This window comes from Bathycoccus prasinos (assembly GCF_002220235.1).
Source record: "Bathycoccus prasinos genomic : Chromosome_8".
Lineage (NCBI taxonomy): Eukaryota > Viridiplantae > Chlorophyta > Mamiellophyceae > Mamiellales > Bathycoccaceae > Bathycoccus > Bathycoccus prasinos.
In genome coordinates this window covers 239,289-261,835 of record NC_024001.1, presented here as the reverse complement: position 1 = coordinate 261,835, position 22,547 = coordinate 239,289, and the positions used below count along the sequence as shown (strand labels likewise).

At 48.5% G+C, this 22,547-nt stretch overlaps 12 protein-coding genes across 12 annotated transcripts; 7 read left to right on the top strand and 5 right to left on the bottom strand.

Moving 5' to 3' along the window:
* Positions 1-71: 71 nt before the first annotated feature.
* Bathy08g01470 (2OG-Fe(II) oxygenase) lies at positions 72-1,109 on the bottom strand (the record flags this gene model as incomplete). The annotated part of the gene is made up of 1 exon (XM_007511399.1): positions 72-1,109. The coding sequence occupies one exon, from the start codon at positions 1,107-1,109 to the stop codon at positions 72-74; it is 1,038 nt and encodes a 345-aa protein (XP_007511461.1).
* Positions 1,110-1,267: 158 nt separating this feature from the next.
* Positions 1,268-1,762, bottom strand: Bathy08g01460 (unknown protein; the record flags this gene model as incomplete). The annotated part of the gene is made up of 1 exon (XM_007511550.1): positions 1,268-1,762. The coding sequence occupies one exon, from the start codon at positions 1,760-1,762 to the stop codon at positions 1,268-1,270; it is 495 nt and encodes a 164-aa protein (XP_007511612.1).
* A 127-nt stretch (positions 1,763-1,889) lies between these two features.
* Positions 1,890-3,377, top strand: Bathy08g01450 (predicted protein; the record flags this gene model as incomplete). The annotated part of the gene is made up of 1 exon (XM_007511373.1): positions 1,890-3,377. One exon carries the CDS (start codon positions 1,890-1,892, stop codon positions 3,375-3,377), a length of 1,488 nt encoding a protein of 495 aa, XP_007511435.1.
* A 162-nt stretch (positions 3,378-3,539) lies between these two features.
* On the top strand, positions 3,540-8,051 carry Bathy08g01440 (predicted protein; the record flags this gene model as incomplete). Its single annotated transcript, XM_007511448.1, has 1 exon — positions 3,540-8,051. The coding sequence occupies one exon, from the start codon at positions 3,540-3,542 to the stop codon at positions 8,049-8,051; it is 4,512 nt and encodes a 1,503-aa protein (XP_007511510.1).
* Positions 8,052-8,184: 133 nt separating this feature from the next.
* On the bottom strand, positions 8,185-8,856 carry Bathy08g01430 (transcription regulator BDF1, putative; the record flags this gene model as incomplete). Its single annotated transcript, XM_007511416.1, has 1 exon — positions 8,185-8,856. The coding sequence occupies one exon, from the start codon at positions 8,854-8,856 to the stop codon at positions 8,185-8,187; it is 672 nt and encodes a 223-aa protein (XP_007511478.1).
* Positions 8,857-9,974: 1,118 nt separating this feature from the next.
* Bathy08g01420 (unnamed protein product) lies at positions 9,975-11,966 on the top strand (the record flags this gene model as incomplete). Its single annotated transcript, XM_007511427.1, has 1 exon — positions 9,975-11,966. The coding sequence occupies one exon, from the start codon at positions 9,975-9,977 to the stop codon at positions 11,964-11,966; it is 1,992 nt and encodes a 663-aa protein (XP_007511489.1).
* Positions 11,967-12,888: 922 nt separating this feature from the next.
* On the top strand, positions 12,889-13,717 carry Bathy08g01410 (predicted protein; the record flags this gene model as incomplete). The annotated part of the gene is made up of 2 exons (XM_007511420.1): positions 12,889-13,213; positions 13,356-13,717. 2 exons carry the CDS (start codon positions 12,889-12,891, stop codon positions 13,715-13,717), a joined length of 687 nt encoding a protein of 228 aa, XP_007511482.1.
* A 283-nt stretch (positions 13,718-14,000) lies between these two features.
* Positions 14,001-15,098, top strand: Bathy08g01400 (unknown protein; the record flags this gene model as incomplete). The annotated part of the gene is made up of 1 exon (XM_007511562.1): positions 14,001-15,098. The coding sequence occupies one exon, from the start codon at positions 14,001-14,003 to the stop codon at positions 15,096-15,098; it is 1,098 nt and encodes a 365-aa protein (XP_007511624.1).
* A 226-nt stretch (positions 15,099-15,324) lies between these two features.
* On the bottom strand, positions 15,325-16,119 carry Bathy08g01390 (predicted protein; the record flags this gene model as incomplete). The annotated part of the gene is made up of 1 exon (XM_007511552.1): positions 15,325-16,119. One exon carries the CDS (start codon positions 16,117-16,119, stop codon positions 15,325-15,327), a length of 795 nt encoding a protein of 264 aa, XP_007511614.1.
* A 355-nt stretch (positions 16,120-16,474) lies between these two features.
* Bathy08g01380 (ubiquitin-like domain-containing CTD phosphatase 1) lies at positions 16,475-17,794 on the top strand (the record flags this gene model as incomplete). The annotated part of the gene is made up of 1 exon (XM_007511284.1): positions 16,475-17,794. One exon carries the CDS (start codon positions 16,475-16,477, stop codon positions 17,792-17,794), a length of 1,320 nt encoding a protein of 439 aa, XP_007511346.1.
* Positions 17,795-18,098: 304 nt separating this feature from the next.
* Bathy08g01370 (predicted protein) lies at positions 18,099-19,262 on the top strand (the record flags this gene model as incomplete). Its single annotated transcript, XM_007511339.1, has 1 exon — positions 18,099-19,262. One exon carries the CDS (start codon positions 18,099-18,101, stop codon positions 19,260-19,262), a length of 1,164 nt encoding a protein of 387 aa, XP_007511401.1.
* A 203-nt stretch (positions 19,263-19,465) lies between these two features.
* Bathy08g01360 (predicted protein) lies at positions 19,466-22,378 on the bottom strand (the record flags this gene model as incomplete). The annotated part of the gene is made up of 1 exon (XM_007511741.1): positions 19,466-22,378. One exon carries the CDS (start codon positions 22,376-22,378, stop codon positions 19,466-19,468), a length of 2,913 nt encoding a protein of 970 aa, XP_007511803.1.
* Between the last annotated feature and the right edge of the window lie 169 nt (positions 22,379-22,547).

The window sequence follows — 22,547 nt, the reverse complement described above, 5'->3', positions numbered from 1 at the left end:
TGTGTGTGTGTGTTATTAATATGTGCAATAAAGTACGAAAGAGATATTAAAGCGTGCTATAACATGCGTGACTACGATTTTTTCTTTTCTATGGTTCCATCGCTTCTCATGAGCAAATCGGGGTGATGCTTGGCGAAAACCTTCGGGTGCGAGCGAGCTAGAGATTTGAACGCGTTTTCGCCGTACGCGTTGATTATTCGGTTTTCGTTGCTCGTTTCTGATCGTTCCTCTATCGCGGTTGAAAATCCTTTCTTTGTAATTTCACCGTCTACTTTTGCCACGAAATCTAATCGCGGGTTCCAGAAATATGGAATCGACAACCTCGCTTTGTTCTCGTCGATGCTTTTTGACGTAGGCGACAAGACGCGATGCGGCGTGGCTTTATAATACCCACCAGTCATGATTTGTAACATTTCCCCAATGTTGACGACAAAGTAGCCCTCGATTGGTGTCGCATCAATCCACGCGTCTTTTTCAATTTCGACTTGTAAACCTCCCACATCGTCTTGCAAAAGTATAGACACGAAACTGGTGTCCGTGTGCGGACCGACGCCAAAGGACGATTCGCCGCCATCAATCGCAATCGGATATTTGCAAATCTTCATCTGCATGTTTGGCTGCTCAGCAAACATGTAATCGAAATAGGTCTCTTCCAGCTCGAGTGAAAGCGCGAGATATCTCGTCAGCTGTCGACTAATTGCATCCATTCTATCTATAAACTTTTCCATCGTCTCTTCAAATTCGTTCGATGGGTATTGATTTTCGCCTATCAAACGCTCGTAAAAATGCGTCATGTCTTTGCGCCTCTTCGGCGCGCTATGAACGCCAAACTCGACCTGTTCTCTCGCATCAATTTTTCCCCTCGTATTTTCTAACCCGAGAGATACATATCCTCGAAATTGCGGCGAGTTCGCGTAGTCCATCTTCATCTTCTCTTCCATCGAGAGCGCGAAAAACGATTTCGCCGCCTCGAAAATCGCCTCGTTCTCTTCCTCGCCGAAGAGACTCTTCGGAGGTTTGAGATAGAAAAAGCCGGATTCTGAGCACGCCCGTCGCAAGTCTCTCGCGAACGCTTCTCTACTCTCGCCGCTCGCATCATCATCCGGCATGTCTAGCAAAGGAAGATCACGAGCGCTACACTTTTTCTCCGCCGACCAACGTCTTCTGCTTTTCCATCGCGTACTTTCCGACTTCACCATCCCAGATGCCAACGACGATGACGACGACGACGACAACACTCCCATCATCCTCATGAGTAGTATGTATATTAAACTCTCACTTTCACGTTCCTCTTCGCCAAACGATTGTAGCACTCTACGGTTAATTCCATCCCCGGGTTCCCTCCTAACTCTAGCAGTTTCAACTTTCTCAGCTTGTAGTGTTTCCCAATCGCTTCCACGGTGAGCTTATTATTCCTCAAGGACAACCGTTCGAGATTCTGGCAGTTCTCGAACAAACTCTCCGGAATTACGTCCAAGTTATTGTTGCTCAGATCAACTTCTCGTAAGTTTTTACCGGATTTTTCGAGCGCGACGGCGAGTTTACACGCGCACGGTTTCGTCACCCGTTCGCACTGGATGTCGTTGCACACGATATCTGTGCTGGAATCCAGATGGAGTTTTGTCGCCGTTTCTCCCAAGCGGTTGAGTTCCGCTAAGGATTTTGCCACTCCCAAAGAAGAATACGAACGCACGCAACGAGAAGGATTATATTGAACGATCAGTTTCGACGACTTACGTGCGATCGATCGCAAGAAAAGCATCGTTTATATCCGTCAAATTGTGTGGAAATGGATAAGAGAATTTGCGTCACTTTTTCCCCAACACACAACTACTCTTACACAAACGCGCTTTTAAGAGAGAGAGAGAGAGAAAAGACAGGACATCACAATGACGACGACGACCTTGTTGTTCGGTGGTAATGTTTTCCTTCGAGGCGTACCTTCTGCGTTGACGATGCGACGAGGACGACAGCAAGAGCATTCGTGTTCGTGTTCGTCCTCGGCGGCGTCCAAAGCGGTTTTTCTTCCTTCCAGTTGGCGCAGGAATAACATCAATGCTCGATACTCGATCGTCGCGCGAAGCAGCGAAAAGTCATCCTCCTCTTCTTCGAACGAGAAGAAGAAGACAAAGAAGACAAAGAAGAAGAACGAATCCGAAGAGAAGAAAAAGAAGAAGACAAAGAAGAAGAAGTCAAAATCGGATGAAACGACCGAGTTGCTGTTGCAAACGGTGCAAAGCTTAAAACAAGAGATGCAAAAGATGAAACTAGAGATGCGGGCGATGGAACCGGAACGAGAACCGTTGGGTGCACCGAGCGCGACGGAGGTTATGAGCGGCGGCTTCGGCGGCGGAATGAGTAAAAGGAGTAGCGGGATGGCGAAGACGACCGAGCCGTCGTCGTCGATTACGCAAACGACGCAGAAAGAGAAAGACGAGTACTTTAATAAAGTCGCGAACGATCTCTTAACGCCGGCGTTAGGGGAAACGATATCGAATCCGGAGATGATTATCGTCGATGCGGCGAATTGGGCCGGGGATGGGACCAATCGCGGTCACGAGTGGCCTTTACTGAGAAACGGCGACAACGACGTGTATTTGATGACTTTAGCGCACGCGGCGTTGATGGAGAGTGGGTTTTGGTGCGGGGAAGACGACACGGAGGAGATGTATTTTGGAAAGAAGACGGAAGAGGCGGTGGAGTTTTTCCAAGGCGCGAACGGTCCAGGATTAGAAGTTAACGGCATGATCAACACGAAAACGTGGTTAGCGTTGCTCGGGAAAGAGAAATTCGAATGGGGACCGGCGCCCGGGGCAATTTTAGACGAAGACGTCGCCTCGTGTCGCGAAGGTATCGCTCGAAAAGCGTTCGAAGATACGCAAAAGAAATTAAAAGCCGTCGTTGCGAAAGAGGACGAAGACCCGTACGGGGAAGACATCGATTCCGGTCCTCCCGCTGAGGACGATTTCATCGACGTGAAAGGTTCCTCGGGCGACTCGGTCGAATGGCCCATCTTGCGACTCGACGAAGGCGGCTTCACCGTCCACAAAATGCAAGCCATGCTCTCCACCCTCGGATTCAACTGCGGCGAAGACGACTCCGAGTACTGGTTCATGGGTCCCGACACTCAAAACGCCTTACAAACGTTCCAAGCGTCCGAATCGCTCCCGGAAACCGGCGTCGTCGATTTCCAAACCTGGACCAAACTCTTCGACGCGTGCGGCTATACGAACGCAACCATGAAGACGGTCGAGGACGCGTTCGCCATGGTTCCCGAAAACGAGTACAGCGTCGACAGATCGCCAGGGTGTGGGGAAAACGAGAACCAAGGCGTGTGGTTGATTGGAGAGCAGAGGTACGAGAATTGCCAGACGTGAAGATGAAGACGACACATCGAATGCTCATTTTTTAGCTCACGCGCGTTTGTAAGAAAGAAACAAAAAGCTCGAACCAAATCGTCACATTTTGCGCTCTTCTTTCACCGCCACTTTCAGCGAGACACTTTTCCTCTCTCTTTTTTGCTCTCGTCGTCGACTCAAATGCAGTTCCCTCCTCCTCCTCCTCCGTCGTCGTCATCGTCCGACGTTGAAAAGTATCTTCTTTTCTTCGCGCAAAGTCAAAACGGAAAGAATGTCACTTGCGTTGCGCTGAACGACGAGAACGAGAAAGAGAAAGATATCGCGGAGAAGTTGATGCGCGTGATGACTCCTCCTTCTTCATCAAACCCCCCGTTCGTGTTACCGGTGGATTCTGCGCCGAAAGAATCGCTTTTAGCCATCTCGCGATCGTTCGCGGAGAAGGAGCGAAGAGAAGAGAAGGAAAAAAGTGTAGACGAGGAGATGGCGAAGAGCGCGAGACGAACGCTCGAGCGGTTGTTGGCGCGAAAGACGGAGGACGACATGATTCACTACTACGATGATATCGTTGGAAAAAAAATCCCAATCGCATCTGCGAGGAGCGTGAACGTGAACGTGATGCCGAGCAGAGATAATGATGGAGAGAGCAAAAGCGGGTTTACGATTGAAGAGGAAGACGAGGCGACGTTGGCGAGGCGAGAGGACGCGTACGCGTTCTTCGGCGGAGACGCGAATGGTGGTGGAGGTAGGTCTGATTTCGTTCGGGGGAGCACGAGGAATGCGCCGCATTTGCCGGGTGGAATGGACGAAATAGCCGAGAAGACGGAGAAGTTTAGAATGGAGAGGAGGAAAAGAGCGCACAGATTTTGGTTGGAGGAGTACGTAGGCGTTGGAGAAGGAGACGACGGCCATTCGAGTAGGGGATGCGCGCCGCCTGGATTTGAACGGTCCGTCATCTCCGGGCGAGAGAGGCGAGCGACGGATACGATTGATGCTTTTGACGAAGAAAGAGCCTCTGGTGTGCGTGGCGGCGAGATTGCCGCGGCTGCGATGGAAAGAGACCAGGAAATGAAACGGAAAGCGGAAAATGTGGCGAAACGATTAGGTGTGTTGACTTTCGAGGACGTTCTGGAGAACGATTGGATGGAGTATAAGAAAGAGGCGGAAGAAGACGAAGAAGAGGAGGAGGAGGAGGACGAAGAGGAGGAGGAGGAAGAAGAAGGAAGTGGGGAAGATTTAGACGACGATGACGGAGAAGACGACGACCCAATCGAAAGTCTTTTGAGAGAACACGATCAGCAATCGACATCCGTCGCGACGCAACTCGCCAAAGACGTCAAAGAAGAGATGAAAAAAATAGAAAAGTGGGCGATTACGACGCCAATACCTGATGTGGATGCATTTTATCGCTCAACAGTTGGCAATTCACCAGCCAAAACTTTTCCTTTTGAATTGGACGCGTTTCAAAAAGAAGCCATCGCTCGCATCGAACGCGACGAATGCGTCTTCGTCGCCGCGCACACTTCCGCGGGCAAAACCGTCGTTGCGGAGTACGCTTTTGCGCTGGCTCAAAAACGGTGCGCGCGAGCAATCTACACCTCTCCAATCAAAACGATCAGCAACCAAAAGTTTCGCGATTTTACTGACGCAGGATTTGACGTCGGTCTGCTCACCGGCGACGTTAGCGTAAAGCCAGAATCGTCGTGTTTGATTATGACCACGGAAATTCTACGCTCTATGCTTTATCGAGGCGCGGATATCATCAAAGACGTCGAGTGGGTAGTTTTCGACGAAGTCCACTACGTCAACGATCGCGAACGAGGCGTCGTCTGGGAAGAAGTCATCATCATGTTGCCAAAACACGTGGGGATTGTCATGCTTTCCGCCACGGTACCGAACGTTCGCGAATTCGCCGGGTGGGTAGGTAAAACGAAACGGAAAAAAGTTTTCATCACCGGCACGAAGAAAAGACCAGTTCCGCTCGAGCACGAGCTATATTTTGGCGGCGACGATCCCGACAAGGATTTTCATCTCGTCGGCGAAAAAGAACAGTTCCTACCGCTCGGCTACCAAAAAGCTCTGAAAGCGAAAGAGAGGAAAGATATGGGCGTGAAAGCTGCGCTGCTGAAAGATCAAGGTTTGAACAAGCAAGAGGTGAAGAAACCAAACGCAGGTCGAGGAGGTGGGTCCGGCGCTGGCAGCAGAAATCGCACGCAGCAAAGAGAAGGTTTCGTTAAGCAATCCGTGAAAACGACTGGAAGTGGACAATCGACGAAAACAAACACCGGTAAAAATCAATGGGTCGAGCTCATACGCACGTTGGAGAAGAAATTGTTTCTTCCCATGGTTGTGTTTGCGTTTAGTAAACGAAAGTGCGATTTACTCGCGGATGGTATCACGGGCGTAGATTTGACGACGTCAAAAGAAAAGCATGAAACGCACATCTTTTGTGAAAAAGCTCTGTCTCGATTATCCCCGGCTGACCGAACTTTACCGCAAGTCACGAGAGTTCGTGAACTGCTCTCTCGCGGTTTAGGAGTACATCACGCCGGTTTACTTCCAATCGTGAAAGAAATCGTTGAAATGCTTTTCTGTCGCGGTAACGTGAAAGTTTTATTCTCCACGGAAACGTTCGCAATGGGCGTAAACGCCCCTGCGCGATGCGTGTGCTTTGAATCCTTGCGAAAGCACGACGGGCAAGAGTTTCGTTTCTTGTTGCCTGGTGAGTATACGCAAATGGCGGGTAGAGCCGGACGACGCGGGAAAGACACCGTAGGTACCGTCATTCTTTCGTGTTGGGACAATTTTCCAACCGAGAATACCTTACGTAAACTTCTCGTCGGTACGGCGACGAAACTCGAATCGCAATTTCGATTGACATTTGCGATGATTTTGAACGTCGCGAGAGCGGAAGATTTAAAAGTCGAAGACGTTTTGGCGAGATCCTTCGCGGAGTTTCACGCGCAAAAAACTGTCGGAAACCGAGAGAGTAGACTTCGACACGCGATTATTTCTTTGACGCGAGCGAGAGATTTGATTTCGACAGAAGCGTCCAGGGATCCGTTCAACTGGACGCGAGCGGTGGTGTGTTCTCGCGCTGCAAAATTGTTAAAAGAACTCGGCGAACGCGCGAACGAAGCAATCGTTAAATCCAGAGGTTTTCGGGAAGCGCTCGGGAGCCCGGGTAGAGTCGTGCTCGTTAAAGACGATAAAGGTGGGTTTGCTAGATTTGCGGTCGCTCTACGGGTGATCAAAGAAGAAAAGGACGGCGACGTGAAAAGAAGCGTCGTCGTCATGGCGATTAAGGATGAAGGTCACGACGATGATTTTCAAGACGACGACGATCTCGATGCCTCGGTGGTTGATACGCAACTTTCGAAGGGGGAAGATGAAGACGCGGGCGGCTCATCAAACCTTCGTCTCGTTTCAAAGAAGAAGAAGCACGACGACGACGATGACGACGACATGTTTGGCGGATTCGGTGGAGGAAAAAGTAAGAGAGGCGGAAAGAAAATGGGAGGAGGAGGAGGAGGAGGAGGAGGATTGAGCAAAGCCAGTTCTGCTCAACTGACGAGTAATCAACCCGCGATATCGGAGGAAAATGCGCAACTCCCGAAAGATTTACCGTGGAGAAAGCGCGCGGGTGGTTTTGATTACGTCGTTTTCGTCATTCGCGATATCGATATCTACGCAGTGACGGCTTTGAAACTTCAAGACGTAGACGCGTACGCCATATTAGACGATGCTTCTCCGCCGAGAAAGGCTGATCAGCGTGCGGCTGCGACGCGCGTTTTGTCCGTTCTCGAGCACGAAACGAAAAGTATTCGAAACAAACAAGACGACGATACTCCTTCGTCTTCGTTACTTTTACAAACGCTCGATCCTACGAAGGATTTGAAAATCACCAATGTCGACGACGCCGAGGCGTGTCGACGCCACGCCGAAGCCCTGGCGCAACTACCGTCGATGCCAACTGATGTGGATTCAAAAAGGTTATCGCAATGGTCGAGACTTTTAGATTGCGAGAGACACTTGCTCCATCAAATCGACCAGTTGAAATTCGGCCTGTCTGATGCGAATTTAGCGCTCACGCCTGATTTTGAGACGAAAACGAGAGTGTTGAAATACATGGGCTACCTCGACGAAGCGAGAGCGGTGACTTTGAAAGGTCGCGTTGCGTGCGAGTTATCCACTGGCGACGAGTTGATTGGCGCAGAAATCGTTTTTGGCGGGTGCTTGGAGAAATTGACGCCGGCGGAAGCGGCGGCTTTACTCTCGGCGTTGGTGTTTCAAGAAAAGAACGCGTCTGCACCAGATTACGACGCTTTACCGGTGAATTTGAAAGATTCTATTGCTCTCGCGAATACTCTGGCTATCCGTGCCGGAGACATCCAACGAGATTTCGGTCTTTCAGTCATTGGCGACGAATATTGTGCGGAGAACTTAAAGTTTGGTTTAAGCGAAGTCGTTTATCGATGGGCGATGATGGATCCGTTCTCGGAAATTTGTCAATTAACGGATGTACCAGAAGGTACGATCGTGAGAACTATCACGCGATTAAATGAAACGTGTCGAGACGTGAAAAACGTCGCCCGAATTATCGGCGACGCGAGTTTATCGCAAAAAATGGAAGACGCGATGGCCTTGATTAGAAGAGACATCGTCTTCAGCGCGAGTCTATACGTCGGCTCTTGATCGATCGTTAGTAATAATAATTATAGTAGTAGTAGTAGTAGTAGTAATAGTAGTAGTAGTACCGGTAGTAAGTACATAGTGTATTAAAATAGGTTCTCTCTCTCTCTTTCTTTCTTTCTTTCTTTCTCTCTCTTTACCCGAGCTTCTTCAATTCCTTCTCAAAAATCTCCGAAAGTCGCTCCGCGCACTCTCTCACGCCCGACGGATCCCCAGGTTTATTATACACGTACGCGTTCCTAAACACCGTTCTCACCAACGCCACAAACTCATCCGGCGTTTCAATCTGTCCCGCGTTCAACTTCGTCTCAATCGTTCTTAAATCAATCGGGTGCTTTATAATGACCGGATAATCCGGAATGTTCAACACCTCCCAATTGACCGGCTCGAGAAACGGCCACGCCAGTTTCCTCGCCGCCGTGCACTTCTTCAAGATTTGTTGACACGATTTCTGCCACCTCCTTTTCCCCGACGATAAAGGAACGTTCCACTCGCAAATATCCGGATGCGTCTTCTCCAGCGCTTTTTGCTCCGCATCCGTCAACGGTCGTTTCGTCCCGTCTAACTCGACTTTGATTAATTTATACGGCTGAAACGGGGAGGCGGAATTTAAAGGCGCAATTTGCGCTTCCGTTTCCCCAGGCGCTGGTTTCGGCGCGCACACCGCGCAATCACAACCCGGGCGAGGCGGTGGCGGCACGCACGTTTCTATGGCTACTTTATTTGTTGTTGTTGTTGTATTTGTTGTTGTTGTCGTTGTTGCTGCTTCGGGAGCGGGTGGTGTTGTTGTTGCTGCTGCTTCGGACATATTTCTTTTCGTTCGATGATGTGATTGGATTTTGTTTGGGAGATCGAATTCTTCCTCTCCTTCTTCTCTTTTAGATTCTCTCTCTCACTCACTTCTCTCACTTCTCTCACTTCTCTCTCTCTCTCTTCTTTCCCTCTCTCTCTCTCTCTCTCTGTTTAGATATATATATATTCTCTATGTATATATTCTGTGTTATTCGCGCAAAGTGTGTGTTATGTCGACGTTTACAAGAGATTCAATTTTGCACGAAATCAATCAACTCGTCATTAAATTTGAAGAAAAAAACTGTTTAGGGTGTAGGGTTTAAGCACAAAGGCAAAAACGCGCTCCTTCTTTCTCTCTTCATTTTTCTTTCCATCCTCTCCTTTCGTATAAGATTTAAAGAAAAGAGAGAGAAAGAACGCGCGGAAACCACACAAAGAGAAGAGCGCGGAAGAAGAACACACACACAGAGAGAGAGAGCGTCGTAAAGTGTGTTTTCTCCTCTCTGACGAACAAACTTTCTTTCTCTCTCTTTGGACTTTCATCGCTGAAGAGAGAACAACAACACGTCAACAAGAGTCTCTCTTTCAATCAAAAGTGGAACGATTTTGAGATTTGAATACACACATCTCTCTCAATCGCAAATCTCATCTCTCTTCTCCTCTCATCAAAGTGATTCAAGATTACGGTATTCGCGGATAAAACGAACGGCGCGGAAGGCACCATCGCGTCCGCTACCGCGACGATGACTTCTGCGCTGCCGCCTGCGACGAAACGACTGTGCGTTTATGTTTGTATATGCAGAGATGACACATCTTTCATCATCATCAATTTTCTCTCTCTCTCGTCTCTCTTTTTTTCTCGGAAAACCATATCGACTTTCAATTCGAACGAGAACAAAAACCCCAATCAGCAGCTGATTACATTCGATAATGACGACGACACCAAAGGGAGCCACGCGTTGTAAAGCGGCTCAGTTCGAACGAGAAAGTCGATAGGTGGTTTCAAACGAGCTTTTGTATTGGGCAAAAACCACTTTCCCTTTAAACAGTTGAAACTACTGACTGACTTTTTTGAAATTTTCTCTCAATTTTTTCATCGAAAACAACCTTAAAAACAGAAAATGCGAGTTGGACATGGAAGACTCTTCGGACAACGTGATCAACTACAAAAAATTGGTCAAGGAACAAACCGGGATATCGGTGAAAGAACGAATGAAAACGAAGGAGAAACAAGAGAAAGAACAACAAGCCGAAAAAGAAGGAGGAGGAGGAGGAGATGTGCAATTGAGCAAAACGAATAACGATAAGATGTTGGAAACGAACGGCGGCGGAGGGCACATGGCGGCGGTTATTCGAAGGATCGAGGCGCTGTATCAAGGCGGGGTGCAAGGCGGAGACGAGAGCGATTCGTCCTCTGAAGAGAGTTCGGATGAAGAAGAGAGCGAGGAAGAGGAAATGAGCGAGGATGGGGAGGAGGAGGAAGATGGGGAGAAGGGCGAAGGAGAGGAGGATGGAAGCGAAGAAGAGGACGACGACGAGGACGACGATTCGAGCGGGTCGGAGATGGAAGACGATCATCCGACGAGGACGCCCGGAGGAACGTTGGTGGCACCACCTTCGAAAGAGAAGAGAGCGAAAAGAGAGAAAGGTAGTACTGGTGGCGATGAAGAGAACGCGAATAATGACGATAAAAGCGCGCCGGGGAGCGACGAGAAACAGCCCCAAAACGATCAAGAAAAGAAGAAGAAAAGAAAGAAGAAGGAGAAAAGCAACAAGCGACGCCGACGTGGTGACATCGATTGGTACGACGTCGACGACGATTGGATCGACGACGAAGAGTTGGACGAGTATTTCGACCGAGATGGGAGGAAAACGAAACATTCCGGTTTCTTTGTGAATAAAGGAGAAATTCAAAACGTCAACGCCGACGGCACGACGCCGCTGAAAGGCGAAGTTGAGTTGACTTACAAACAAAAAGAACAGCTAAGACTGGAAGCGGAAGCTAGAGGAGAGATCAGATGTGGACGCGGATGGACGATCAATTGGACGGAGCCTATGCTCACCGCGTTGAAAGAAGGGGTGGAAGAATTCGGCCACGCGTGGGCGCACATCGTCAGCATAGCTTCGACAAACGAGAAATACGCGCCTTTGGTTGGTTTGTCTAAAGACCAAATGACGAGAAAGTGGATGAATATGCGCGAGGAAATGATTGCGAATGGTATCGAGCCACCGGCTGCGTTTGTGAGCGCGATGGGTACGAAAGTAAGCAACCCGCTGATTGGCCGACGACCGCAACCGATTGGCGAGTGGAAACCGGAAGACGAGAACGACCCAGAACTCGTTGAAATCGTGAAAGCGCTCGCAAAGCTCGCGCAAATTTTTAGCGGGAAAATAAACGACGACGCGAACGAGTTTGGTTTAGGTCAGCACGCCTTGAGAGCAGATAAACAAGAGAAATTGAACTCAAAATTAGAGGAGTTTTGCATGAGAGCGCCGAAAGAGCTCTTTAACCCGTTTTTGTCCAGAGCGATGGTGATGTATTTGTTAACGGAGATGGAGTTTGTTTGGACGGAAAAAACGCTCCGGGACAAAATGAACAAGTTTTTCAAAACGGCAAATCCAGATTGGGAATCCGCGAAACTCGTCGCAGAAGGAGGAGAAGGAGGAGAGAATGGTATCGACAACGCCGCGGGTTTTTCCTCGCCGAACACTCGCTCTGTGCGCCCAACGCCGACAAAATCGGCGCGTCCGACGCCATTGAAAGCAGCTTCAAAATCTCCAGCCGTCGCGGCGACTTTTGACGAGAAAAACGACGATTGGATGACGGACACTTGGAAGAGTAATTTTGAGGATTTTAAAAAGCGATGCGAGATTTGCCACGCGAAAATTCAAAAATCAAAGAAACCGAACGAGTGGGTGTTCGACCCGGAATCCACCGAAGCGTTCCTGAGATTGGTCAAAACACAATTCGAACATCCAGGCACTGGTCCAGGTAAAGGGAAGTTCAGTAGCGTCGTCTACGCGGCGGCGGTCAAAGCGATTCCGGAGATGTACAACTTGCACGTTGCGAACATGAGAAATAAATATAGCAACGAAAGGCAAAAGCTAGCTCGCATGTACGTATGAACCATCTGCATGCGCATCAATATCATCATCATCATCGACAACTGTAATCCTCTTGACTTTCCTTAAAACTTCATCCATCGCGTAACTCGCTCCCATCTCGACTCGATATTTTTCCTCCATCACCTTCTGCATTTCCTCCTCGTGCTTCTTTGACAAATCAATCGTAATCTTTTCGTGCCTTCTCGCCTCTTCTCGCATCGCTCGTAAAGCCTCTCGCATCGATTTCATTTCTTTCCTTTCGTTCGCTCGTCGATCTTCCATTTTCTCCAACTCTCGTTTCAGTTTCGTTTCGTTTTTACGCGTGGTCGACAGCTCGTGTCGTAACGACGCGTTTTGCTTCTTCCAGAACGTTTCGATTTCCCTGTGTCGTTTGAATGATGATAATAATAATAACAGAGAATAATGGTTAATGGTAAACGAGGAGGAATATGTTGCGAGTAAAAAATACTTACCTCAACATCCCGTGACTGCACGTCGCCGAGCAATGGAATGAAAACATCGTCTCCCTATTCGGAGAAGGAGGAAGAGTAAACGAGGACGACTTTTTTGACGACGACGAATTGTTGGTGTTGGTGTTGTTGCTGTTTTCGTCGTTAGTGTTATTGTTCGTCGTCGTCGTCATCTCTTTCGTCGTCTCCGCTTTGCGTGAGAAGGAGGAGGAGGATCTCTTTTTTGCAAAAGACATGCGTTGACTGAGATTTTTTGACGAATAATTGACGTTTTTGCCGCCAAAACTGCCAAAAACAAAAAACACGCAAACAACAAAGAAAAGGTAACGATATCTCTACTATAAGTCGGCTCTCTGATGAACTTTGCTTTACGCGCGCAACAGACAGACAGAGAGACAGAGAGACAGAGTTTTGGAGAATACGAATAACAATAACAGTAATAATAACGAGAGAAGAGAAGAGAAGAGAAAGAGATGACTTCTGAAAAGGTACCCCCTGCTGAGATGCATTTCATCGTCCAAAACGTGTCTAAAAAACACAACATCGGCACCATCTGTCGCAACTGCACCGCGTTTGATGTGAAATCCATGCACTTGGTTGGATCCGCGCATTACAACGTTTTTGGGTCGCAAGGATCGGACGCGCACGTGAAGATTGAACACCATCCAACGTTGGAGGAATGCAGGGAGACGATGAGAGAGACTTATAATGTTGAGGAGATTTTAGGGGTGGAGATTACCGAGGAGAGCGTGGACGTGGCGAAGTATCCGTGGAAAGGCAACACGGCTTTTGTTTTAGGTGCGTGAAAAATCGATGTACTTGTTGCCTTTTTTCTATTATGTCTCTCTCTCTCTCTTTCTTTCGTTGCCGCCGTTCTCTTTCATTCCTCTTTGGAGTTCTCCCGATTGACGTTCTCGTTCTCGACTCGCAACGAAAACAGGTAACGAAGGCCACGGGATGACCCCTCAACAAAAGAAAATCTGCGACGGTTTCGTCTACATAAAGCAATACGGCGCAGGTACGGCGTCTCTAAACGTCGCAGTCGCGTCGAGCATCGTCATGCACGAATTCGCAAAATATCACAACTATTCCGAACGCGCTCGCGAGGGGGAAAAATTTATCGTCGCCGAGAAGCCGCTTTCGCGCCGGCCGAAAGGCGTCGCCGTCGGGGTCGGTTGGACGCCGGAAATCGCGCGCAAAGAGCGGGAAATGAGAAGAAGACAAGCGGAGAACGAAAAAGAAAGCGAGAACGACGAGAACGAGTGTGTTTTTGGTGATGATAAAGGCATCGCAGAGTATTAGAAGTAGAGAGTGGGCTATTAGAGTAGTTGTTCTACCGCGATTACGCAGGAGTTCAATACTGTTTTTCTAGCGTTCACAACATAGATGTATTGTAGCAGCCAGCGCGAGAGTACACTCGTATTAGAAGGAGAAACAGAAATTCAGTGAACACCGACGATCTTCTCGTGCGAACTCCATCAAATGCGACGAGAAACACTTTTTTACTCGATCGAGAAGATGAAGAGACACACTCTCATGACTGTCTTTTAAGTTATCCAAAAGAGCTTTTTCCTCTCGTATTTTAATGCATTCTTATGCGACACTTTATCGACGCATACACAAAGAAGAAGAAGAAGAAAAAGAGCAGTACCACCACTCTTTCGAAGCTTTTGTAAAACAGATCAGGATGTCATCATCCTCGACGATGGTTCCTGGGAGTCGTAATAATACGAGCAGCAGTTGTCGCGCGAAAGATGAAGACGATGCGACAGTTGGTTTCCAAAATCTTGACCTAACGAGAATGAAAACGATTCAGACGACGACGACGACGACGACGACGAGTGATGCGAATGATAACGGAAGTCCCAAAAGAAGTTCATCCAGTCAGGACAACAACAACAACAGCAACAGCAGTCGAGGGGGAGAACAACAACGACAACAACAAAAACATCACCAAGAGGAGTTGTTACAGTTGGAGGAAGAATCGGGACGAAGGTCGAAGCGAGCGTCGATCGACGTGGGAGACGATGCGACGACTTTGGAACGGTTCCGCCGGATCGCCTCGCAACATCAAAAGCAACAACAACATCAAGAACAAGAACATCGAGAACAAGTGGAGGTTCTCAAAGAGGAGAAAGATGAAGATAAGCAGCAACAAGTCTCGGATTCGGCGAAATTTTCCGAGCGAATCAAAGCGCTTTTGGCGCAATCGAGAGACGAAATGAACAGTAACAGAGACGAAGATTACGACGAAGCCGAGGACGATATGTACAATACGTGCGTGTATGGAGAGTACGAAGGAGGAGAGAGAGACGATGAGGAGGAGGAAAACGACGCAATTTACGAGACCATCGTAGAAGAGGAAGAGAATTTGAGCGAGTTGTCGAGTAAGCACTCGAGCGGAGGGAGGGTAAGGGTAGCGGCGACAAAGTCGGATACTAGAGAGGATTTGATTAAAACGAAGAACGAGGAAGCGTCGGCAAAGAAGAAAGGAATCGCGTTTTCGTCGATGAAGGCGGCGAAAGAAGACGACCTCAAGAAGGGGGCTTCCGCGGAGGCGGAAAAGAAAAAGAAGAAGAAGAAAGGGTTCTTGACCGGTATCTTCTCTTCGAAAAGTAAGAAATCGTTATCGTCCGCTTCGGAGTTGAGAGAGCAGGAAGGAGAAGAAGAAAAGGTATTTTAGTAGAAAGACTGGCGCGGCGACGTGCCGTTGAAAAGTCGACTTTGCGCCATTAGTGAAAAGTCGCAATTCGCTTGTACACATAAAACAATGAAATTTTCATGAAATAAAAATCAAGATATTCTTTTCATCAGTATAATACAAGCAATAGCACAACACAATAATATCATCATCACTATACACTACTACGCGCGCCGCTGTAGGCTCGGTTTCGTCATCATCATCACGACTAACCCGCCCTCGGCAGCACGAACCGTTCGTATTTCGACCACATCATGTTAAACGATTGCTGATAGGCGTTAATCATCGGGAAGTTCACCGAGCCTTCTAAAACCATCACGTTGTCTTGATTCTCCAAAACCGCTTGTCTCGTCCAGTTGAAACTTCCATTCATTAATTTCGTATTGCTCGTGTAATCTTTTTTCGATTGCCCGCAATCTATGATACAAAATTTATGGTGCATGTGCGGCTTCGTTCGGCACTCTTGGCTTCCGACTCTTTCGTCGCATCTGATTTGGATCCCCATCTTGTGATTATAATGAAACCCTTTGTTCGGACTTCCGAGTTCGTTCAATCGTCGAATATCCGACCCATTGCTGTCCACGTTATTCGCGTCCGTGATAATTCTCACCCTTACGCCTCTTTTCACCGCGTTCGTCACCGCCTCGGCGATTTCGTTACACGTCAGTTGGAATATGCACACGTCCAACGAAAACTCGGCGGAGTTCAAACAATCCAAAAAGAACGTCAAGTTTGTTTGCGCGTGCGCATACTCGCAAGCAGTGCCTCTTCTGCACACAAAGTTTGGAACGGTGATTGATTTGCACGGCATGGCTTTGTCCGGAAAGAACAACGCGTTCCCGAGAGACTTTATGCTCGCGCCGTTCACGCGCGTGATTTTGTGCGACCGCGGATCTTGCACGACAGATGAATTGGATTTTGTTAACTTTGATTTAGTATTACGCGTCGTCGTTTTAGTCGATTCGGTCGACGATTCCATCGGTTTCGAGACGCACAAGCCCATTTTCTTTTAATAATATATGTGTGTGTGTGTGTTTATGTATTCAGGCGCTTCTTCTTTGTGCGCGCGGTAATGCCAAAAGAGTGTGTTTGTGACGTCTCTTTTCCCCTAAATACGAGTTGAAAATCTTTTCGTTTCACTCGTCACTTTTAGTATTCGCTGCTGCTAAAGCTGCGCGTTGCGCTGATCTCTTCCACCACCACCACTACTACCGACGAGAGAAAGAAAGAAAAAGAAGCGCAGAAGAGCAAATTAAGCGCGCGGTAATAATACGAAGACTTTTGAGAGAGAACGAACGCGCAGAGAGAGCAGCGACGGTTCGTTGTTTCCATTTTGGATAAAGATTTGGATATCTTAAATGAGCGGAGGAGTTGATGATATCGATGTTGACATCGACGACCACCGTGATCATCGAAACAACAACAACATGAACGATTCGACGACGACGATTGAGATTAAACACGGGAAAGCTTCAATCCACATCGAAATTTCCAAGCGGAGTACCATTCGTGAGCTGAAAAGAAAAATTGAACGAGAAACCGGCATCGAGCCGATGAATCAAAAGATGCCGAATTTGAAGCTCGGAAAACACTTAGCGCCGGACGAAGCGTCGATCGAGAGCTTGGGGAAACTGCCGAATAAAGTGATGTTATTAGGGAAATCGACGAAAGATGTGACTGAGTTGAAGAATTTGGAGAAGGAAATGCTGGAGAAAGCGCCGGAGATTTTGGATGATTTCGAAAGCGACGTGTTGGATTCGGAGCCTTTGTTGTGTTACGCGGATCCGGTGTACGTGGCGAGGTTAGCGGCGAGGGTGGAGAAGTATAAAGGGTTGAGTCCGTTGAACGAGACGAGAGAAGGGAAGAAATTGTTGGTTTTGGATATCGATTACACGTTATTCGACCACCGAACGCCGGGTGAGAACGCGCAAGAGTTGGCGAGGCCGTATCTGCACGATTTTTTGTCGAGCGCGTATAAGAGGTACGACATCGTCATCTGGAGCGCGACGAGCATGTTGTGGGTTAAAACGAAAATGCAAGAATTAGGCGTGTTATCGCATCCGAGCTATAAGATCTTAGCGTTAGTGGATTCTGGATCTATGATTACCGTCCAAACTAAAGAACGAGGCATTTTCAATTGCAAACCGCTCGGATGGATTTGGGCGCAACCGTGGAGCCAAGAGCGAGGGTACGATTCCAGCAATACCATCATGTTCGACGATTTGCGCAGAAACTTCGCCATGAACCCATCTTCCGGGTTGAAAATTAAACCCTTTCGAAACGCGCACACGAGCCGAGCGACCGATAACGAGTTGAAAAAGTTGAAAGTGTACGTCGATATCATCGCGAGAGAAAACGTAGATTTCAAAACGTTGGACCACAAAAAATGGGAGCGATACGTGTTGAAAGCTTTAAAAGAAGGAAAGTTATCAGAGCACGAGGCAAAAGAAGTGAAATCATTTTGGCCAAACAGCACGGTCGTTCGCGAGTTGTTGGCCAATCAGCAACCCGGCGCTGTTGCTGCTCAAACTGGAAACCAACAACAACAACAACAACAACAACAACAAGAGCAAAGAGAGGAGACCGAAGACGGGGGTCAACGTCAACAACAACAAAAGCAGCAACAACAACCCAGCGGAGGAGGAGAAAAAAGAAGCGGCGGTAGAGACGAGCAATAGAGCAGAGATCTGCTCGTCGGGAGAAAATTAATGAGCAATTAGAAAGAAAGATATACTAATAATAAACAAGAGCGCAAACGCACGCCGAGCAGCAGCAGTTGTAATTTATCTCATCAAACGTAAGTCTAAAAGGCGGCAGAAAAAATATCATCTCACGCACATATTAACAACAACAACAACAAAGATGATGATGATGATGATGTCGTCAACTCCCAAGGCATCAGCGGCGGCAAAAAATGCAATCATCACGAACAGATCTTCGGGACGCGGGAAGGTGACGACATCGTTTACGTCGTCGAGCGCGATGGCGAGAAGAGTTTCATCCGCCGATGATGGATTTAATCCAATCGGACGACGACACAGAGGAAAAGTTTCATCAACGTCCGCGAGAACGGCGACGACGACGACGGCGAAAAGAGCAGAAAAAGAAGAAGAAAACGAACAACAATATCAAATGAGTCAAAAGCGAGTGCTCATTACCGGGTCCACGAAAGGTTTAGGCTACGAACTCGCCAACCAATTTTTACAGGAAGGCGATCGAGTGTGCGTGACTTCTCGTTCAGAGGCGAATGTGAACGATGTAGTCCTCGAGTTGCGCGCGAGATACGGCATGGAAAACGTGTGCGGGATCGCGTGCGACGTGTGCGATCACGAACAAGTATCAGAACTCTCGAGATATTGCGTAGAAAACTTTGGTGGGATTGATTTTTGGATCAACAACGCCGGGACGAACGGGTACGAGTACAACGATATCATCGATCAGGATCCGAGCACGATCGAAGAGGTGGTGAAGACGAACGCGCTTGGGACGTTGCTGTGTTGTCGAGAAGCGATGAGAACGATGGCGGCACAGAAGGATGAGAATATTATTGGATATCACATATTTAACATGGAAGGAGCGGGATCGGATGGGATGGAAACGAGAAAATACGCCGCGTATGGATTCACCAAAGCCGGATTGAGCCAACTGACGAAAACGTTAAACAAAGAGATGAGTTCGAACGAAAAGATGAAAGATAAAATGATTAAAGTGCACACGGTCAGTCCAGGGATGGTGTTTACGGATTTAATTTCCAGTGGGAGGTACGCGTTTGGCAAGCAAGGACGAATGTTCGTCAACGCGTTGGCAGAACCGGCCGATGTGGCCGCTTCCGGGGTGGTGAGGAAGATCAAAACTGAGCTCGGGAATTCGCGAGGGAAGAAATCGTTGGCGATTAAACTGTTGACGCCGGATGTCGCGGTGGTGAAATTATTCAATCGATTCGTCAAGCAAATTGGCAAAGATAGGTACTATCCCGAAGAAGACGACGAGTGCGAAGACGTGCGGACGGAATGCATCGTCCCCGGTGAGTCCGTGCAGAGCACGATAGTGCCCGAGGCACAAATGAAATTAGACGACGACGTGCACGAAGAGATTAAAGAGGTTGAAGTCTCGAAAGAAGAAGTTCAAGAGAACTTGAGCCGATAGAAAAACATAATAATGATATAAATGTATGGATGAGTGTGTGGTGGTGTTGGATTTGCGCGCGCGAATAGATGCTGTTGTATGTGTATATGTGTAACTACTTTTTATGAAAACTTTTTTTTTCTTCTTTTTCTTCCCGTCCTCCTCTCTCACTCTGAGCTTGAGCCTTCCGCCGCAAGCGTAAATCTCTCTCTCTTTCTCTCTGTTTACTTCTTTCGCATCTCTTCGTTCATGCACTGCGAACACTTTGGAATGGGCATAGAAGCTATTGGCATGAAGGGCACAAAGCATGTCTTTTCGCATTTTCCACAGTTCCCTTGATACAAGCGCTGGCCAGAAATACTCGAGTGCTTCGTTTTCGTCCATCCCGATCTGGGCTCCACCGGCGGTCGCACATCTTCATCGGCGTCGAGCATCTTCTTAGTACCCATAAATTCACCCAATGCAGCACCCGCGGGAGAAATTTCAATCTTCTTCTTCGCCGGCGCGCCAAAATCTCGTTCGCTCTTGCGCATGACAATTTTTCCTTCGTTGTTGAAAAAATTTTCAACCGTGAATAAGCCGCCGCTCTCGATGGTCTCCTTGGCCTCGAGATCGTACCATTTCTTAAACGTCACGACCGCATACATTTGATCCGCCGCGTGTTTAGTCGGCCTGACGGTAACGTCGATAATTTCTCCGAACGGCGCTAACTCTTTTAAAACAATCTCTTCCGCAAGTTTATGCGCGTTCTTTTGGCGCTTCAGGTAGTCCAGTCGATCTTTCTCCGGCATCTCCTTCACGTCTCTGATATCTGAATACGATACGTCCAAACCAGCGGCTTGGTAGACCTCATCTAAGACGTTCTCGGGCAAATTCGGAATGTTCACTTTCGGCCCTTCGTATGTAAACCCTCCAGACGATGGAGCGGTCGCGGCAGAGGTGGCCACGCGAGAGGTTGATGTTTTCTTACCCTTCACCTTTACATCTTCCTCGTCCGTCGCCGCGGCGCGTTTCTTTTGCTGTTGCTGTTGCTTCTTAATCGCACTGCGCGGCTCGATCCATTCGTGCATTTTCGCTTGCTTTGCCGCTGCCGCCACCACGGTGCCATATAAAGGTGGTTTCCCAGTTCCAGGAGTAACTGGAACTAACGCATTCGCGTAGGCCATCTCCGCTCTTCTTTCGCTCGATCGAGCGACATACTCTTCCTCTTCCTCTTCTTCTTCTTCTTCTCTTTCTTTTCTCGCTTCTTCGTCTTCTTCAATCTCAACCGGAGATACCGGAGATCTCTTCGCGCCATACTTGTACGAATACGAAATGTGCTGCCCATCTGGTGTCCCCGGAGACATTGGCCGTTGATCTCGCTTTTTATGCTTCGAAGAGGCGGTGACCGCGACGGCGGCGGCGGCGCGCGAAGTTTGCACGGCTTGCAACTGTTTCAACGTCGCTTCGAATTGCGCGCTGTATTCTTCCGCCCCGTCCGTCGCCGTTCTCGGTCGTTGCAGTTGCGATGACGGTGCTTTCGGGCCGTCTCGACGTAACCATGGCTGATCGACAGAACCGATAATCCGCGCTTCCATGAAGGCGCTTTCTAAAGATTGCAAGCCGATGGCTCGATACGCGCGATTCACGCCGCGCTTTGACTTCATGAACGTACAAATCAAAGCGCAGTTTCCAATTTGAAGAGAAGATGTTCCGGAAGAAGAAGAAGGAACAATTGATGTCGAAGACGCGCTTTTATCACCATCGCTACTCAAAGCGTTATAGCTTTCGTGATCGATAAATGTCAAAGGAAGGACCATGCGCGTCTCCCCCGGTTGCCGAGGCCCGTATAATCTCGTAAACGTCAAAGCAGCTTGCTTCGGATCCAACTTGCAAATTCTTTCGGCTCGATTGATCGCCTCTTTCGCCGATATTCTTCGCAAATACTGCGAGTTCAAAAGATTCTTCGGCAAAAATGAACTCACCAACGATAAATCGTCCAACTGTTCCCAAAAAGAGGCGTCCACGTCCAACGCGGCGTGCGCGTCGTAGACCAAATCTAAAGGATCGTCGTAAAAGATAGCCGGATCTGGCGCGCGCATCAAAGGCTCGATGTAATTCCACGGCATGTTTGGATCTCTCAGTCGATCTTTCGTCACAAACGCGACGAGCTCGTACGGATGTTGTTGATAGCGCTGCGTTTGACCGCTCGCGCCTCCCAAAACCTCTCTCGCTTGCAACACGCAATACAACTCGTTCTTCTCCTTCTTCGTCAACAACCCGGTGTGGAAAGCTACGAACACCGCTCTTCCTTCGTCGGAAAAGCACTGAATGACTCTTCCAATTTCCACTAACCGTAAGAAATACGCGTTCAAATACCCTCTCAACAATCCTAAATACGGCGGCGTAAACGACCGGTCCTTCGCCGCGAGCGACACGTCCCGGCAGTTCCAGTCGTGCCAATCGATCGCATCGGACAGTTCTCTCAGCGACATCGCTCCACCATACGCCTCTCTCGCGTCTGGATCTGGGTGGAACCGCATGTTATATCCTCCTTCTTGTTCCGAGGACGTGTGCACGTCATCGATCGAAGCGAACTCGTTCAACCTCGAAGGCTCTATTTCTTGACTTTCGTGCGAAGGATGATCGATATCCCACCCGGACAAGGCGATACCGTACGGGTTAAAATACGCTCGCATCCCGAGCTCGCCCATGATTTGATTATTCTCCGCGGCTTGCGCGCACCACCCAGCGGCTACCACGTGCGAAAAGAATTGTTGAGACTGTTGTTGCGTCGTCGTCGTCGTCGCCTTCTGTTGCTGTTGTTGCTGCAGTTGCGGCGATGATGACGACTGCGCGTGTTGCTGCCCGGAACCACCACCTTGACCACCACTCAACGAGAGCGAAGAAGGAGAAGAAAGTTTCGTCGAAGATTGTTCCCCTCGCGTTTGTTGCGCCGCGGGGTTTTGCTGCGTCTGCGTTTGCTGAAGCTGAAACGACGAGAGAAAGTCAACTCCGACTTGGTGCTGCAAAATATGCGATTGGTGAGAATAATACGGCGTCGCTGACGCAGGGGAGGATATGTTTGCACCCCCGTAATGACCACGACCACCACCACCACCCGCGCTTTCCTCGGAGGACGCGCTCGTGCTGCTCATCTTTCCCTCTCTCTCTCTCTGGTAAAGTGTCGTCGCTCGATAAAGCGCGCGCGCCTAAATGTAAAGAAATTGCGCATGTAATTTGCACAAAACCACCCCTTTAAAAAAAAAAAACGTTCGTTGGAGAGAAGTTTGTTCTTTTTTCGAAAACACAGTTGAAAAAGAAAAA